Source organism: Natator depressus, chromosome 7 (assembly GCF_965152275.1).
Source record: "Natator depressus isolate rNatDep1 chromosome 7, rNatDep2.hap1, whole genome shotgun sequence".
Taxonomy (NCBI): Eukaryota; Metazoa; Chordata; order Testudines; family Cheloniidae; genus Natator; species Natator depressus.
This window is the reverse complement of record NC_134240.1, coordinates 29,231,200-29,247,498: the sequence shown is the minus strand read 5'-3', so window position 1 is coordinate 29,247,498 and position 16,299 is coordinate 29,231,200. Positions and strand designations below refer to the sequence as shown.

General features: G+C 55.7%; 1 protein-coding gene across 1 annotated transcript; it reads left to right on the top strand.

The window, feature by feature from the left end:
• The first annotated feature begins 3,033 nt into the window (after nucleotides 1-3,033).
• TMEM151A (transmembrane protein 151A) lies at nucleotides 3,034-8,218 on the top strand. The gene is made up of 2 exons (XM_074959702.1): nucleotides 3,034-3,150; nucleotides 4,748-8,218. Exons 1-2 carry the CDS (start codon nucleotides 3,091-3,093, stop codon nucleotides 6,062-6,064), a joined length of 1,377 nt encoding a protein of 458 aa, XP_074815803.1. The 5' UTR covers nucleotides 3,034-3,090; the 3' UTR covers nucleotides 6,065-8,218.
• The last annotated feature ends 8,081 nt before the right edge of the window (nucleotides 8,219-16,299 follow it).

Genomic DNA, 16,299 nt, shown 5'->3' with positions numbered 1-16,299 from the left:
TGCACCCCGGGCCCTGACACATACAGAGGTAACGGAGCCTCTCTTCTCCTACCTGAGATTCCCTTGTTTGTGCATCAAAGGATTTCATCACACTGGAAGCTTATGCTCAGCTGCTTATCCACTATGACCACCAAGGCTTTTTCCAGAGTTAACAGCGACCCCTCTCCTGCCCCCGAGACTGCTGTACATCCCACAGCTCTGTCAGGTACACCTGCAGAGCCAGGAAAATATCAGGCATATGAGTGCACGCCTCCCCTACACAATACCCTGGGGAAGGTGCACTCAGCTACTGGCCAATAGCAATTGGTGTTAGGATCCTGATGTAATTGTGGGGAATTGGAACAATAAATACACAGAGAAGCGGAGGAGCCTGAGGCAGCCACCAATGGGGTTTTTGCTGGCCACAGATGTGGGGGATGGGGAGAGTTCATATCTGAATAACAATTTAGCACATTTTTAAAAACAGAGCCTGCAGGAATTAGTCAAATCCCAGGGATCACTGGGAGACTAAGCCCATTGGGCCCCATCTGCACCCCAAAGCACACCCCCACTTTGGGCCACTGACTCCCACCCTCCCACGGCCCAATTGGCTGGCCCCAATTGCAGGTGGAGTTATTCGCTACTGGTAGTAGATTCTCAGTGCATGAAAGTCATCCCCACACTGGTGACTTCAGTGGAGACTGGTCAATTTCCACCTGCTGAGAGCCTGCCCCAGAGGGGTCTATGTAAAGTGCCAGTTCCTGGAGTCCCAAGATTACAGGGTTTTGAGTAAAGTGACTTGCTTAACTCACCGTCCCTTTTGGACCAGTTGGACCTTCACCTAATAGCAGGCATGACTCCACAATGCCTGGCTGGAGAGCCCTGACCACAGCACGGGCTGGGGGCTGTATCCAGGATTGCAGGGACTCATCAGTGCTGGTGCAAATCAGCTGAGCAGGAGCTCCCAGTGCCATACTGTTGGTATGAGGGTGAATGTGATCCTGGCATGTCTGAGGGACATGGAGCAGGAGCTGGGAGGTGAATCCCCTCTACAGCACACAGCACTGGTGAGATCGAGATTGGATCTTACACCCACATCCAGTTACCACTCTTCCAAAGGCTGGTGACAAATCAAGGGGAGCCTCAGAGAAGAACCACAAGAAGGATCCGAGGCCTGGAGGACCTGCCTTGCAAGGAGAGTCTGATGGAGCTGCATTTAGTTTATCCCAGAGAAGGTACCAAAGGGGCTCAATCCTGGCCTTTCAGCACCCCCACAGGGAGATTTCTTGGAGCTGGGGGCTCATTAATGTCACAGACAAAAGCTGAGCAAGAGCCAAGGGCTGGGAGCCAGCGCCCGACACATTTAGCCTGGAACTGAGGGACACATGTTCAACAGGGAGAGGGGACTCACCCTTGGAACAACTGCCCCAGGGATGGGGGAAGGGGGTTCTCCATCAAGTGAGGTCTTTCAATCCAAACTGGGTGTCTCTCTAAAAGCTCAACTCCAGCTTAGCCAGCAGCTCTGGGTGGGGTGCAGGGATCCGTGTGGGGAAGTACCCAGCCTGAGTGATTCAGGAGTCAGGATGGAGGATGAGAACAGGCCCTTCTGGCCTTTGAATCTCCCATCCATAAATCCTGTGGCAGGGAGTTCTGCAGCTCACCCACTGACTCTCATGCCAGTCTCCAGGGAATCTCGTTCTTTGCACACTGCACAAGGAAGTCTTGCATGCTGCACACGTTCTCTGAGATAGGGGCTCCCTTGCCTGGGCACTGTCCCCTTGTCCTGGCACCATGAGAGCTGCAGGGAGAGATGGAGAGGAGGCCTGGGGGGAGGGCAGTGGAGCCAGTCTCACTTCTCTTACCTGAGCAATGGAATCCATGGGCAGTCAGGACCAGCCATTCTGCCAGGGGCATTAGGGGGAACTGAATTCCTATCCATCTTAGGGACCATCTCCAAAATGCAACAACATGGGGGTTGGGGGGGGGAGGGGAAAGGAAGGAGGCATAGTCGGACTTTGGTAATGCAGAGCTGAGACGCCTTGCACCCCGAAGGGTATTGGAGAGCAAGGGGAGTGGGGATTGTAGGCACGGAGGGGGGGCAGGAGGCACTGGGGATGGTGTCAGGGGTTGCAGGTTGGTAGGAGCAGGAGGCACAGATTGGGGGGTTGCAGGATGGCACCTGGGCTGGGGGAAGAGGGTCAGTTAGGAGCATGATATGTGGGTCGCACTGAGGGGGTGAGGTATGGGGGTTCTGGGGGCACATGCAGGTAGCATAGGGCACAGGGGGTGAAGTGCAGGGACAGGAGGTGTGGGTTGCACTGGGGGGTGAGGAGTGGGGGTTCAGGGGACACATGCATGTAGGATGTGCAGGTAGCACTGGGGTGCAGGGCATAGGGGGTGCAGGGACAGGGTGGCACTGGGGTTGCAGGGCCCCCGGGCTGGGTGATAGCGGGGGATGAAGGTGGTGCAGAGGGAGAGAGGGGATCACAGGAGCGGGGAATGTCAAGAGGCACAAGGGGCCGCAGGGCACAGGTGAGTGAGAGCAGGGTGTGCTTGTGTGTGTGTGTGTGTCTGTGTGTCTGTGTGTATGGCGGGCAGGGGGGCACACTGGCTCTGGGGCACAGGGCTGCAGTGTAGGGTGGGTGGCATGAGGGGATGGGGCATAGGGAGGAAGGGGACAGAGCGGTGCAGGAATGGGAGCGGTGGGGGCACAGGAGACCCCTGGGCTGCAGGGGACATCAGGGCCCTGGGTTGGGTGGCAGGGGAGGTGGGCACCTGGGTGCACTGGAGACGGCGGAGGGTGGATGTGGGGGGGGCTCTGCGATGGGGCGCCTGGGCGCACGGGAGTAGGGCTGCGGAACCGGGGGCGATGGTGTAGCCGGGGCGCAGTGCTGGGCAGGGGAAGCTGGGCACCGGGGCAGGAGGGAGGCGGCCCCGGCGCCGCGGGCAGGGCCCCGCCGGGGGAGGCGGAGCAGGCGCACGGAGCAATCGGAGCGGGGCGCAGAAGATGCACCAGGCGGGGAGGCGGCTCCGCGCTCGGGCCGGGGCGCGCTGGGTCTGACCCCGCCATGGTGCCCGCGATCCCGGCTGCCGCAGCCCCCAGCAACAGCCATGCTCGGCGAGGGGGCGCTGCCCGGCCCGCCCGCCGCGGGGGACCCGCACCGGGAGGAGGTGAGCGCTGGGCCCGATCCTGGACCCCCCACGCGCAAGGGGTGGGGTGCTCTCCCCCCAGGGGCTAGTTGCGGGGGGGGGAAGCGCTGCTGGGAACTCCCCCCCCACCAAGGACAGACAGGCAGGGCGTGGGGGTGTGTTTGCGTGTGAGCTGGGGGGTAGGCAGCGTTGGGGGGATGGGAGGTGGGGGCTGGGGGTAGGCGGGGCTGGGGGTACGGGGAGACAGGCGGGGTTGGGGTGTATGGGGCTGTGGACGTGGGGGTCACGGCGATTCCCCCGCTCCGTTCCCCCGGCATTTCGGTAACTCGTTACCATGTGGAGGGACGATGCACCGGAATCACCGGGGCTGGATCGGGCCTGGGGGACCCCGTTGGCCCGGGGTGTGGGGGCTGCTGTCGGGCCCGTCGCGGGGAGGCGGGTCGGGTGCCGGGCTCTGCATTGCAGCAGAGCGGCTGGGGCTGGTGGCGGCGTCTCTTGCTGGGGCTGGGTGTGGGGGGAGGGGGAGGGACCGTGAGGGGCTCGATCGGGACAAAGGCAGAGATGGGGGGAGGGCTTGCTGGGGCTGGCATCCCCCCTGGCCAAGGATGGGGTGGGGAGCACTTGTTTTCTCTGCCCCCGCCAGTCCTGCAGGGAACACCGGGGTGGGGGAGGGGGGTAATCGCAGAGGCAGGAGGAGACGTGCGGGGCAGTCCTGCTTTGGCTAGTTCTGGGCAGTTTTGATCCCTGCGTCTCCCCCCATCACATCCCTGGGCACACCCCTCCATTCCCAGCTCTGGGAGGTTGCGGGTCCAGTGGCAGGGAATGGGGGCTGGGGTGTTGGCAGCCCCGACTCCTGGGTTCAGTTCTCAATTCCAGGAGAGGCCTGAGGTCTAAAGCAGGGGGCAGTAGGAACCAGGACTCCTGGGTTCTGTCCTTGGGCCTGCGAGGCAAGTGGGGGCTAGGCAGTTAGAGGTGAGCAGAGGTCCAGGACTCCTGGGCTCTAGGCCCAGTTCAGGGTGGGATCTAATGGGCCAAAGCAGTGCGGGGGAAGCCAGGACTCCGGGGTTCTATACCCAGCTCTGGGAGCGGGAGGGACATAGGGGGTAAAGTCGGGTGGTTAATTTGGCCCTGAGCCTTCCCATCCCCCAGTGAGCTCATTGGTGCTGATGCATCTGCATCCCTAGCCCTGCCCTGCCCCCAGGAGTCCATTTGTAGTTGGCACTTTGCCTGGTGCCCACGAGATGCTGTTGAGGTGGAAGGCGGGTGGGGGCGGATTAGATGCTCGCTGTGGGCACAGCTGGGCCTTGTGCCAGAGGGGCCATCCCCTTTCCAGCCAAGAGCCTGCTCACGGGCATTCTGATTGGCTAGTGCTGTCTGGCCTGGGCCAGCCCTTTTGATAGTTGGAGGTTGGAGGGCAGGGAAGGGGACATGCGGCCTTTCCTCTCCAGGGGGCAGCAGCTCTGGGCTGCTCGGGGGGGACTGGCGGGCGTGGGAGGAAAGGAAATGGGACCTTCCTCTGTTGCGGGGCATGGACGCTGATCCAGCCTCAGGGCGAGGGGACCGGGAAAGGGACACAGGGCCTTTCCCCACTAACTGTGTTTCTCTCTCCCTGGAGCAGCAGCGCCCCCTCAAGCAGTCCCTGAGCAGCTCCCTGTGGCGGGAGTCACACTGGCGGTGCCTCCTGCTCACCTTGCTGATGTATGGTTGCTTTGGTGCCGTGGCCTGGTGCCACCTGTCCACCGTCACCCGCCTGGCCTTTGATGGAGCAGCCCGGGGAACCTCCACTGTCTATCACGCCAGCCCCTGCTCCGATGGCTATCTCTACATCCCGCTGGCCTTCCTGGCCATGCTCTACCTGCTCTACCTGGTAGAATGCTGGCACTGCTTTGCCCAGGCCCGGCGCCAGCCCCGGGCCAGCACGGCCAGCGTGCACCAGCTGGTGCAGCGCATGCAGCAGGCAGCGCCTTGCGTGTGGTGGAAGGCGGTGAGCTACCACTACGTCCGCCGGACGCGCCAGGTGACCCGCTATCGCAATGGCGATGCCTACACCACCACCCAGGTGTACCACGAGCGGGTCAACACCCACGTGGCTGAGAGCCACTTTGACTACACGGCCCACGGCGTGCGCGATGTCTCCAAGGAGCTGCTGGGCCTGGCTGAGCATCCGGCCACGCGCCTGCGCTTCACCAAGTGCTTCAGCTTCGCCAGTGCTCGGGCCGAGGCTGCCTACCTGGCACAGCGGGCACGCTTCTTCGGCCAGAACGAGGGGCTGGACGACTACCTGGAGGCACGAGAGGGCATGCGGCTGCAGGATGTCAACTTCCAGGAGCAGCTGATGGTCTTCCCTGAGCCAGGGCACCCTCCCTGGTTCGCCCGGCGCTGGGCCTTCTGGGCAGCCTCGCTGGCGCTTCTGTCCTGGCCGCTGCGGGTGCTGGCCGGGTACCGCACGGCCAACGTGCACTACCACGTGGAGAAGCTCTTCGGTACCGAGGACGGGCCCGGCTCCCTGGAGCCCCCTGGCTATGGCCGCCCCATCCCACGCGTGGCCACGGTGGACATGACGGAGCTGGAGTGGCACATCTGCTCCAACCGCCAGCTGGTGCCCAGCTACTCAGAGGCGGTGCTGATGGATGCGGTCATGGCAGGCGGGGCTTACCTACGGGGCTGGCAGCGCTGCCGTCGCACGCTGAGCAGCAACTCGCTCCCCTCTTGCGGCACCCGGGCCCTCTACGCCCGCCTGCCCTTCAGCCGCAGCCGCTTCTCGTTGGGCCGCGGCATCTTCCGCAGCCTGAGCGGGGGCGGGGCAGAGAGGCAGCCCCTGGGGAATCCACCCTGCTACCACGACGCCCTCTATTTTCCGGTGATCATCATGCGCAGTGGGGAGACGTGCCCCCCACAGGGCACCCCGGGCACAGCGGCTGGGACGCCTCTATGAACTCGGTGCACGGCCAGGAGCGTGGATGGGTGCCTGGAGACAGGAGGAGAGCAACGAAGCTACCCCCGGGGAACAACTGAACCCCCCTCCCCTGCCCCGGGGACCCCAGTGCTCGTGGCACACAGGCCCTGGCTGAGGTAGAACAAGGGGAGCCACTTCGCAGCAAAACCAGTGTGTGCACTCAGCTCTCCAGGTGTAGATCCAGTCACCCCCTGAGGGCTACGGGGTCAGGGCTGGATTCTGATCTCAGCTCCTGTGCGTGGAATTGGATTCCAGAGGTTAGACTGAACCCAGGGCTGGGACAGGGACATTGACAGACCTGTGCAAAGGGGGAGCCTAGGGCAGGGGGCAGCCTTCCCCAGATGTGCCAGATGTGCAGGAGGGGATGGAGCTTCCTTTGGAGGTGACTGGGGCTGCCCTAAATCCCTGATAGTTGGAGGACCTTGATACTGTGGGGTCGGTGCCTCACCCCTCCCTCCCCAAGGCTGTGACCCCCATGGCAGAGTGAGGCTGGGGGATAGTTTAATTTCCTCTCAAACCTCCCCTGCAGGGTATCTATTCTGCCCTGGCACCCCTCTCTCCCTGAGGCTGTGCCAAGGGGCTGGTGGTTAAATGGTGCATGCCCAGGGAGGCCTGGCTGGAGTGAGCGTGACAGTGAATAAAGGGACACAAACCCACAGCAGAGTCTGGGTATGTGGCTGTGCTACCTGCTTCTGGAGGGGATGAGCCAGGCTGTGTGTGCGCACGCGTGTGTGTGTGTGCGCGTGTGCAAGGGGGTGGGGAGTCCCCTGCTGGAGGAGCTAAGCCCAGACTAGGGTACGGCTGGTCATGGCATGAACTGTGCTGTGTGCGCATGCAGGTAGCCCGCTGCTGCGTCTCAGCACCAGGTGAGGGAGTCCTGTGTGAACAGCCCCCATGCCCCACCCCAGAGGCAACTGGCACTCAGCACTGCCCAGGACCTGCAGAGACTCTATTGCAGACCCTCCTGGGGCAGGCCCTTTAAGAGTGAGTGGCAGCTCCAAGGCCTGGGGGTAGCACGAGCCACTCTGGCAGGAGCAGATGGGCTCAATTGCTCAAGTGCCTTGCCTATGGGTGCTGGAGCCATGAGCTGATCTTTTCTGGGGAATGGAGCAAGCAATACAGGGCAGCCCGGGAAATGGAGCCAACTGATATAGCAGTCCTGCTGATGCCCCTCACTGCCAGCCTGCAGCCACTGCTATCCCAGCCCTGAGCTCGGCCCCCTGGACTCAGACTTTGGGGCCAGCACTGACTGCAAGGGGCACGTGCCCCCTACTGAGCCCCTGTCCTGCTCCCTCCAGCACAGCACCACCTACCACTGCCCTGGAGCACGGGGGTCAGCCCTCCAGGCCTGCGCAGTAAGAATGACAGACACAGCTGCTGATGGAAGCATTAGGGTTTATTGAGGGACTGACAGATGCAGGTGCATCTTGAGCTTCCACACTGGCTCCGTGGGGCCCAGGGCCTGCTTTCCTGGAGTGCAGGGGTGGTGCGGAACAGGCAGGTTAGAGCCCTTAGTCAAGCCCTCGCTGAGCCCTATCAAGGCCCAGGGCTTCCCCATCCCTGCCTAGACATTGCATGGCCCCAAGCAGTCCAGACCACTGTCCTGCTGGCTTCAGCCTCTCTGGGAACATGAACAGAGCCAGCTCAGCCCCCACAGAAGGATGGAGCACTAGAGAGAGGAAATCACTCACTCACTCATGCCAGGGGCAGAGCCAGGAATTGAACCCAGGATGCCTGATGCCCAGCCCCCATTCTAACCCATTAGACCCCACTCCCCTCTGGGGCAAAACCCCAAGAGTCCGTGCTCAGCCCCCGGAGGGGAAACACAGCACAGTGTTCTCGGATGGAGGGGGTGCTTTATACCCCGAAAATCTGCTGGAGATTCATCCTGGAGTCTGATTCGGGGGGAGCCCTGAAGAGCCCCCCGCCCTGCTCTCCCTGCCGCTGCACCTCTTACTCCCAAGGTGGCTTGTTCAGCTGCCTAGCCCCAGTGCTGGGGATGCCGGCAAGGGGCGGGTTAGTGCCCACGGGCAGGGCTGTGTGTGTGTCCTGTGGAGAACTGGGCTGAGACCCTGCAAACATGCCTTACACAAGGTGGATCCAGACCAGAACTGGCACCCCTGGGAGGGGAAAGGCCCCCTGTCTCATTCCCAGGCCCCCTGCCCCAGGGCTGGATTGGAGCCAGCCCCCCTAGCGTGGAAAGGTTCCACGTTAAATCTGCTTAACTGCCCTGTCGTCCTGGAGTTTGTGCGCTGAGTCTGCAGCTCTAGCTGCTTCTTGCACAAGGGGGGGGGGGCAGATTTACCTGGTGCATGTGTTGGGATGGGAGGGGGGTCAGAGGGTATCTCAGCCCCCTGAGCTGTCCATCTTATCCCCAGCTGCCCATGACCCGTTGGTCTTTGATGCAAACCTGGCACCCCTACGGCCCTGGCTCCTGGGGGGCATTATTCCTGCCCTGGCAGCTCTAGGAGCACTGTCCCGCTGCTGCCCCAGACACCCCCCATTCTGGGAGCCCCTGGAGCCAGAGATGGGCAGGGCTGGGGGCTGTGCAGCCCACCAGTGCATGCTGGGATAGGACGGCAGGGTCTATGGGCACCACCGCGATGTATACCATGCAGCTCAGCACTGCTGTCTGTACCCCACCCATCTCTCACCTGCTCAGGGACTCCTCCTCCTGTGGCTGCCGGCTGGATCCCCCTCTGAATCACAGTCTTCCACGTCATCACTGGGGGAATCCATGACTCCTGCCTGCCCCAGCCAAGAATTCCTGGTCTCTGATGGCTGCCGTCGGATCCTTCGGCCTGCTGGTGGGGGGCGCACTGAGGCTGGGGGCTGAACTGGCCTCCACAGGGAGGGGGCATCACTCAGGCCCATGCTGGCCTGGCACTCAGCCAGGGGAGGAAGGGTGGCCATGCTAGGCTTGGATGGTGAATACTTCTAGAGCCTAGGAGGGAAAATCCTAAGTGAGCCAGAGACATTAAAGCCCCATTAACAGCAGAGGCCATAATAGAACCCAGCCATCCGGAGCCTCAGCACAGCGCCTGATCTTCCAGACACCCAGGAGCTCCTGTACCACCCTCAGAGCCAGGCAGCCTTTATTCCTGTAAATGAAAGGGTCTCACCGCCCCCCCCCCCACTCTCCCCGGTATTGAACTCAAGTCAGCTCACTCCAAAACCTCGGCTGTGTTTGGGCGGAACCAGGAAACCGCAAAGAGGAACATCATAGTGGGATTCGATTGGTCTTTCAGCCCCCCAGGCTGCTTCCTGCAGCCTAGCGCCCCCCACCAAGCCCCTGCCCTGCAGCCCAGTGCCCCCTACCCAGACCCCTGTGTGTCTCATGGACATCTCCCATCCCCTCCATGCTGAAGGCTGGGGCAGGATCCCATGTTGGACCCAGGGTGGGCTTGTCCCCTCACCTGTTCTTGGTTGAGGCTGCCCAGTCCTGCTGGTGGTGGTTGCTGAACCAGTTTCTCACATGGATGGGGGTGAGGCCAGCGGCCTGGGGCAGGTGGCACTTGCAGGACAGGCGGCACTTGCAGGACAGGCTGGAGTCCTTCTGTGTCGGCTCCCGGGGACAGAGATGGGGATGGGTGTCAGTGCAGGAACAAGGTGGTGGGGAGTCCCCTGTGCCCCACCTGAATGAACACCCCCCACCCCCCCAAGCAATACATGGTCCCCTACAGAGTATTCCCCATCCTAGGTGGGATCATCTCCTACAGTCTATTCTCTCTTGGGGGGGGGTGAGGTGGGGAGCAGGATCATCCCCTCCTGTGATGGACAAAGCACATGTAAGTGCCCTCAGCACTAGGAGGGCACTTGTAATTTTACTATTAATTAGGCAAGCTTCCTTTGAACCGGGCAAGGATAGTCGAGACTCATTTGTCATTAACTTGATTCATATTGCACTTTTCCTCTATCCGTCGCAAATAACTCTAAGGCGGCGTGGATGAGCCCTCCCCATCCCCCCAAGGGAGGAACAGACTGTACAGGGGATGATCCCACAGGATAAACATGCCCATTTTACAGATGGGGATTGATGTACAGAGGTGTTACGTGATCTGCCCAAGGTCACATAGTGAGTCAATGGCACAGTTGAGACTAGCACCCAGGTTTCCTGACTGATGCCCTGTGTACTTAGAAGCAAACGTCATTGGGAACATGAGTGAAAATATGAATTAGGACTGATCGCGCCTAATAAAGCCAACTAGGCCGTGGGTAACCGGCAACAACAATGGGGCTCTTGCGCCCCCTCTCTGGCTAGTCCTCAGAGGTTTGAGTCAGCTATGGTGCTTGCACTTACTGTATTTAGACTGAGCAGCAGAGGCCCTTACTTCTAGAGCCAGTTTACTTGCTGCGTGGCTGTCCCCAGCCAGGGGCATCATGTCACATGTGCTTCAAACAGCAGGGCAACGAATATGTCGTGCAAGACCAACACGGACTCCCAGCCAATAATTCCTAATATGGGCCAGATGCTCACGTACAACCGAAAGGAACAGCCCCCCAGTCAGTGGGGGGTGCACAAAGGTAGCTTGAAGCGCTCCTGGGGCTGCTTTGCCCACATTTTTGGATCCAGGTGACAGGAGCCTGTCCACCCGTTCGTGTCAAACATGGCAGAACTCCCCTAACAGCTGCCATTTTTGTATGATTTTGACCCGACATGACAAAAGTTTCACACCCACTATGCAAGCGTGCTAGGCCACGACGCGTGGCCTTGGCTAGCGCCGTGTTTCAGCCTCGGATCCAGATGCCGAATGCTAGCCTAAGCCTAAGCCATAAATCTCTTCCTCGGCCCGCAACAGCTCTGCTTATGAGGTCCCTTTTCATACCACTGTCATGTGTTGCTTGACAGGGTTTGGCTGTATTTGTGGCTCCCCGTCTTCCACCCTTCTCCCCTGTGTTTCTCCCGGGGGGCTCCCTTCCCTCCAAGTACTTAGTAAAATGCTGGGTTTCCAGGCTCTCCCAAGCTCTTCTCATCCCAGTGCATTAGTACAAAGGAAAACCCAACTTAATGGCACATGCACACGAATGAGGTCCCCAGCACCACCTTCTAAGTAGGGCTCTCGTTCCCGTTGTAAGGCCCCATCCCTTGTGGGGGCGTCTCACTCACTTGTAAGGACCGGGGTTGAGTACACCACATCACTAGGATACCCATAGCATGCCAGGCGTAGCGCCACTCTCAGGCATGCCCTGTAGGTGCACAGCTAGGTCTGGTAGGCGCTAGCTCTGCTGCGTCCTAATAATCACTGAGCCACGTGGCTGAGTGAAAGGGTATTTTACAAGGGCCGGCAGGAAAGGGCAGAGGTTGCAACCCCCGCAGCACAGAGGCTTAACCAGTTACATTTCAAGTGAGCAATAATGGGTTTTCCTTGGGCCAGTCCAATTGAGAGTCAGGCCTCTTCAGGGCTGGGGCCTGGGATGCCCTCTCCAGTCCTGTCTCTATTCAAGGAAAGAGGAGCTCGCAAGTTTCCAGGCCAGCCAGATCACCTAGTGTCTCTCATTGGGCCCCTCTGCACTGCTCCCTGTCCAGCTGCTGCGGCCCCATAAGCCTCCCACAGAGCTGCACCCAGCTGCTGTAAGGCTGGCAGTCGCAGCCTGTTTGATGTGTGGGTCTGTGGACAGATCCTGGAGATTCCACTCTGCATCCAGGTTCTCTACAGCTCCTAGCTTGCCATGCGGCCACTGGTCCTGCCTCCCAGATCCTGTTCACTTGCTGGTTCAGGTCATTTCCCCTTACCTGTCCAGGAGGCAGGGCTGATGGGAGTTATGGTCCCCTACTCACCAGCTCCATCACATGTTCTTTCAGGGTGAGCGCCTTCGATATTTATCTTCCACAAGCAAAGGAAAGTTTTCTCACAAATGAGTGATGTTGTCTCTCCCCATCAGTGAGGAAATAGTCATAACAAATCAGCTGGCATGTGTTACACTTTTATATTGCTATGCTGGAGGCTGGGTGAAACCTTGTTGAAGCTGGTGGGTGTGACAGCTGCCTTTCATTCAGGATAAACGTAAAAAGCAGTTAAGCTCCTTTTGGTAGAAGACAGCTGAAACAACAGGAGCCACTCTCCAAAACACAGGTAACATGCCAGGCCAGTCAGGAGCTGAGCTACAAGGGCCGAGAGGTTTCACAGGGGGGCTGAATGCAAAGGTAGACAGCTGGATAATGTTTTGGTGAGCTGCATGTGTGAGAACAGGTACAGTGGCAACACCACAGAAACACTCAGAGAAGGCAGTAGAAAGCCAAGGACAGCCAGATATGTACTTGTCACATGACCCTGAAAGAAAGCGGAGAGGGGGCTTTTTGGGCAGACTGCTGGCTGGAAAAAGAGGCTTGCCAGACTGAGCAAGGAAACGGTTTCCTAGTTGATTCCTACTGTGGTCAGAGAACCAGCACTTCGTGTGCATTCTTTGTACATAAACAGGATTGCCCCACAGAAATACCTTATCCATCATCTATTTCTCCTCTTCACAGAAACAAACCACAAGACCCTGCATGTTGGCTAACCACTTGGGTCGAAAGGGGTAACGCTTTATTAACTCCCACTGATGAGAGCTGACATGGTTCTTAAGAACATAAGAATGGCCATCCTGGTCAGAGCAATGGTCGATCTAACCCAGAAACTATGGAAAACGAAGTCCTTGGATTTGAGATGCTCTTGTCTCATTTCTGCCGAACAAGCAGCCAAGATCAGCGTGCTGTCTGTAATTTACAGGAGTGTAAACTGGGCCCCCCAGATTCCTTCCCCTGCTTCTACCCTCAAAACTTGGCTTAATGTGATGGTATCTGGATAGGGCCAAGCTGTAGGGCAACGGAGTATGACTAATTGCCAAAGCAGAGGGCAAATACATTTGCGGATTTAGGTATTGGCAGTTCGGGTAGTTGACTCTGTGGAAACAGAAAGCTGTTCTCGGGAAGGCAGTATGCCTGGGTGAAGTAGTAAAGAATCAGGAGGCCCAGATCCTCAAAGGTGTTGAGGCACCTAACTCTCCTTTTCTTTTAATCAGAATTGGGTGCCTAAATACCTTTGAGGATATGAGCCAAAGTTCCTTAGTATTATCTGAGAATCCAACTCATTTTCTTGACTTTGAGCAGTTAACTTCTACATGCTTTAGTCATCTCAGTTCAAACAGGGCCTCACTGAAAAACAGATGCAGTGAACAATTTCCCTGGGTAAATACATGTCAAATTACAGCACCATTAGAAAGTGGGGAGTCAGAAAGGGAACCAGTTCTGATGGGCCCTTGGGACACGCCAGTCAATCACTGAAGTTTTCCTGTTTTTTTTTCCCCTTGTCTCTTCTTCGCGTTTCCAAATCCATGTGGAAATCAAGGATTATTTCCTGTGAATCAATTCTGATTCGGACAGACGATACGAGGGTAAATCTTTTAGTGGTTTCACATGTCACCTTTTTGCTGTGTGGGGTCATTTGATTTTTGATGGCTGATTGGGCAAGTGTCTTTTACACAGATGCTATGTGTTTCTATGAATGAGCTGTTTTAAAATTAGTTATTTTGATCTTAACATTTCAGGGAACAATTTCTTCCCATCAGATTGCTGGGAAGTAGACCAGTTCCAACTGGTACAATAAGAAATTGTACCAAGACATCCCATCACTAGGGATATGTCATCCTTCCAAGCTAGTTTTTGGAGTCACAGAACTATTTAGTGTTCACAAATCCCATTTCCTTGTAACAGAACCATAGAAATTAGAAATGAAATAGACCTACTGCATGTAGTCTACTTCCTTGGCAATGCAGGAGTGAACCTCAAACACTCAGGCTTACCTCCATGTTCAATTCAGTTTTTTAAAAAAACTCTCTCCTAGCTACCGTGATGCCTGCACTAGCATGGCACCACTATGCCACACCAGGGAGAGAGCCCTTGCCTAATAAACAAGGGTAGCACAAGTGTTCTATGTGATTATGGCAAAGATAATATTTTTGCTCTGGAATTTCTTTTCCACTGCTTCTCAGCTCCCTCTTTCACAACATTCAAGTCAATAGAACTTTCAGGACCAATGCTCAGGTGGGTTCAAAATTAGTTAAAAGCAGTTCCAGCCTCCTTAAATATCGTCAGGGCGTATTCTGAGAGGCTGCAGAACCTGTTGGTGCAGGATGTTCTAGAATGGGACGGGCCTTCCCACAAAAGATCAAGAGAGATCTCTATACATTCACTCCTCCAGAGCCCAGTCTCCTCTTGGCCTCCCGCCCCCCCCCAAGCCTCTCTCCCTGCACCCACAGGAATGTGGTGTTGTTATTTTAAGAGCTGAGTGAAAGTCAGAATTTCTAACATGTCACCATTTGCTTTTGTCTCAGATTGGGACAAAAAGTTGAAATTTTTAATGTTTTTGAGGAACCAAAATTCTGAAAATTTTCAATTCAGAAATGTCTAGTGTTTCATTACTACTTTTTTGATCGAAAAGAAAGTCTGACATTCCCAAAATTGAAATATTTAATTTTGGTTTATTGAACTGACCCAGAATGCTTAGTTTTGAATCAGTTCAATATTAAATTGCATTTTTCCATGTCATATTACCTTATGGGAGTTGTAGTTCAGAAGTCTGTTGCCTCCATTCTTCCCTATGGGCTAGGCTCTCTGCCAAGATGGCATCTCCCATAATGCACCCATAATCATGCGACTCCCATGATGCACCACACAGCTCAATCAGTAGAAAGTCCACATTGCATTATGGGAGATGTAGTCCTCCAGTTATACTGGCCCACAGGAGAGAATTGGGGCACAAACAACTCTTCCTATAAGGCAATGCCTTGATAAGGAAATATAGATTAATATTGTGTTGAACTCATTTAAAATGAAACCTTTTCAGGTCAGTTCAAAAACTGAAATATTCTGATTCATGTTGAACTGACCCAAAATGAACATTTCATTTTGATTTTCCAAATGGAAAGTACAGTTGCTGGAAAATTGAAATTTTCTATGGGAAACATTTTTCCATTTTCCACAAAATCAGAATTTTCCTGTAGAACATTTTGATTTTCCAGAAATTGTATTTTTCCATCACAAAATAATTCCAACAGAAACTTCTCCAATCAGCTCTACTGTTCTATACGCAGCTTTAACAAACATGGCCGCATTGCAGAAGAGAGAGGTTGGCCAGTGGCTGTGCAGAGATGCGCTGGTTATTTGGACTCAGAGCCTGTAAAGTGCCATCTCTTTCTTTCAGATAATCCAGCTGTGAAAATTAAATGACCAATCAGGAACTCTGGAAAAAAGTTACTAGAATCACACACGACCAAAACAGTGTTATCATCTGTTCCTACATTGCACGTTAGCGCTGTACTGGAGAGGATAAAAACACAACTATCCCACCTGCCATGGCACAGGGGAGACCCGCCTAAGCATGTCTCTCTCCCCCCCTCAATGTTACAACAGACCCCAGAATATTCATGTGAAAATGAGGGTTCCTCCTGTTGCCTGTAGTCAACCAGGTCAGCTCCAAGATCTACTGATGCAGCTGACTTATTTTGTAAAAACGGATACATTTCCAAACATATTAAAAAGGCTAACAAATGCAGGTTGCAGAGTCAAATAAGTCCCAAACTTGGAAAATTAAGGTTCCAAAGCCCCATTGGATTTGTAGAGTTTTTGTATAAGAACATACGAATGGCCCTACTGGGTCAGACCCAAGGTCCATCTAGTCCAGTATCCGGTCTTCTGACAGTGGCCCGTGCCAGGTGCCCCAGAGGGAATGAACAGAACAGGTAATCATCAAGTGATCCATCCCCTGTCGCTCACTCCCAGCTTCTGGCAAACAGAGGCTAGGGACATCATTTTCAAAAGAATCCACCATTTCAGCCACCATAAATAGTGCAAAGCCTGCATCATATTGCACATACTGAAATGATCTTGATAGTCTAGACACTTACACACAATTAGCACAAACATCTGAGGATTACTTTGCTATCCCTTGATACTTTTTAAACTGATTTGACAACCCCATTTCATTTTTGTGTGTGTGCCAACAATGCATGTAGTAATTGTTAAAACATCTAACTTCCTTTATAACCTCCCCCAGAATCCAACCCCTACCCCAGCAAATTCACCAGAAAAATTTCATCTGCTGAGATTGCTAGAGTACCTGGAAACAGTCCTGGGAAGAACGGAGGAAAGAAAGAGCATTTGGATGTTCCGTTTTGGCACAATAGCCCTGATTCAGCAAAAGTCTTAAGCACACGCTTATATCTCTCAGAAACTA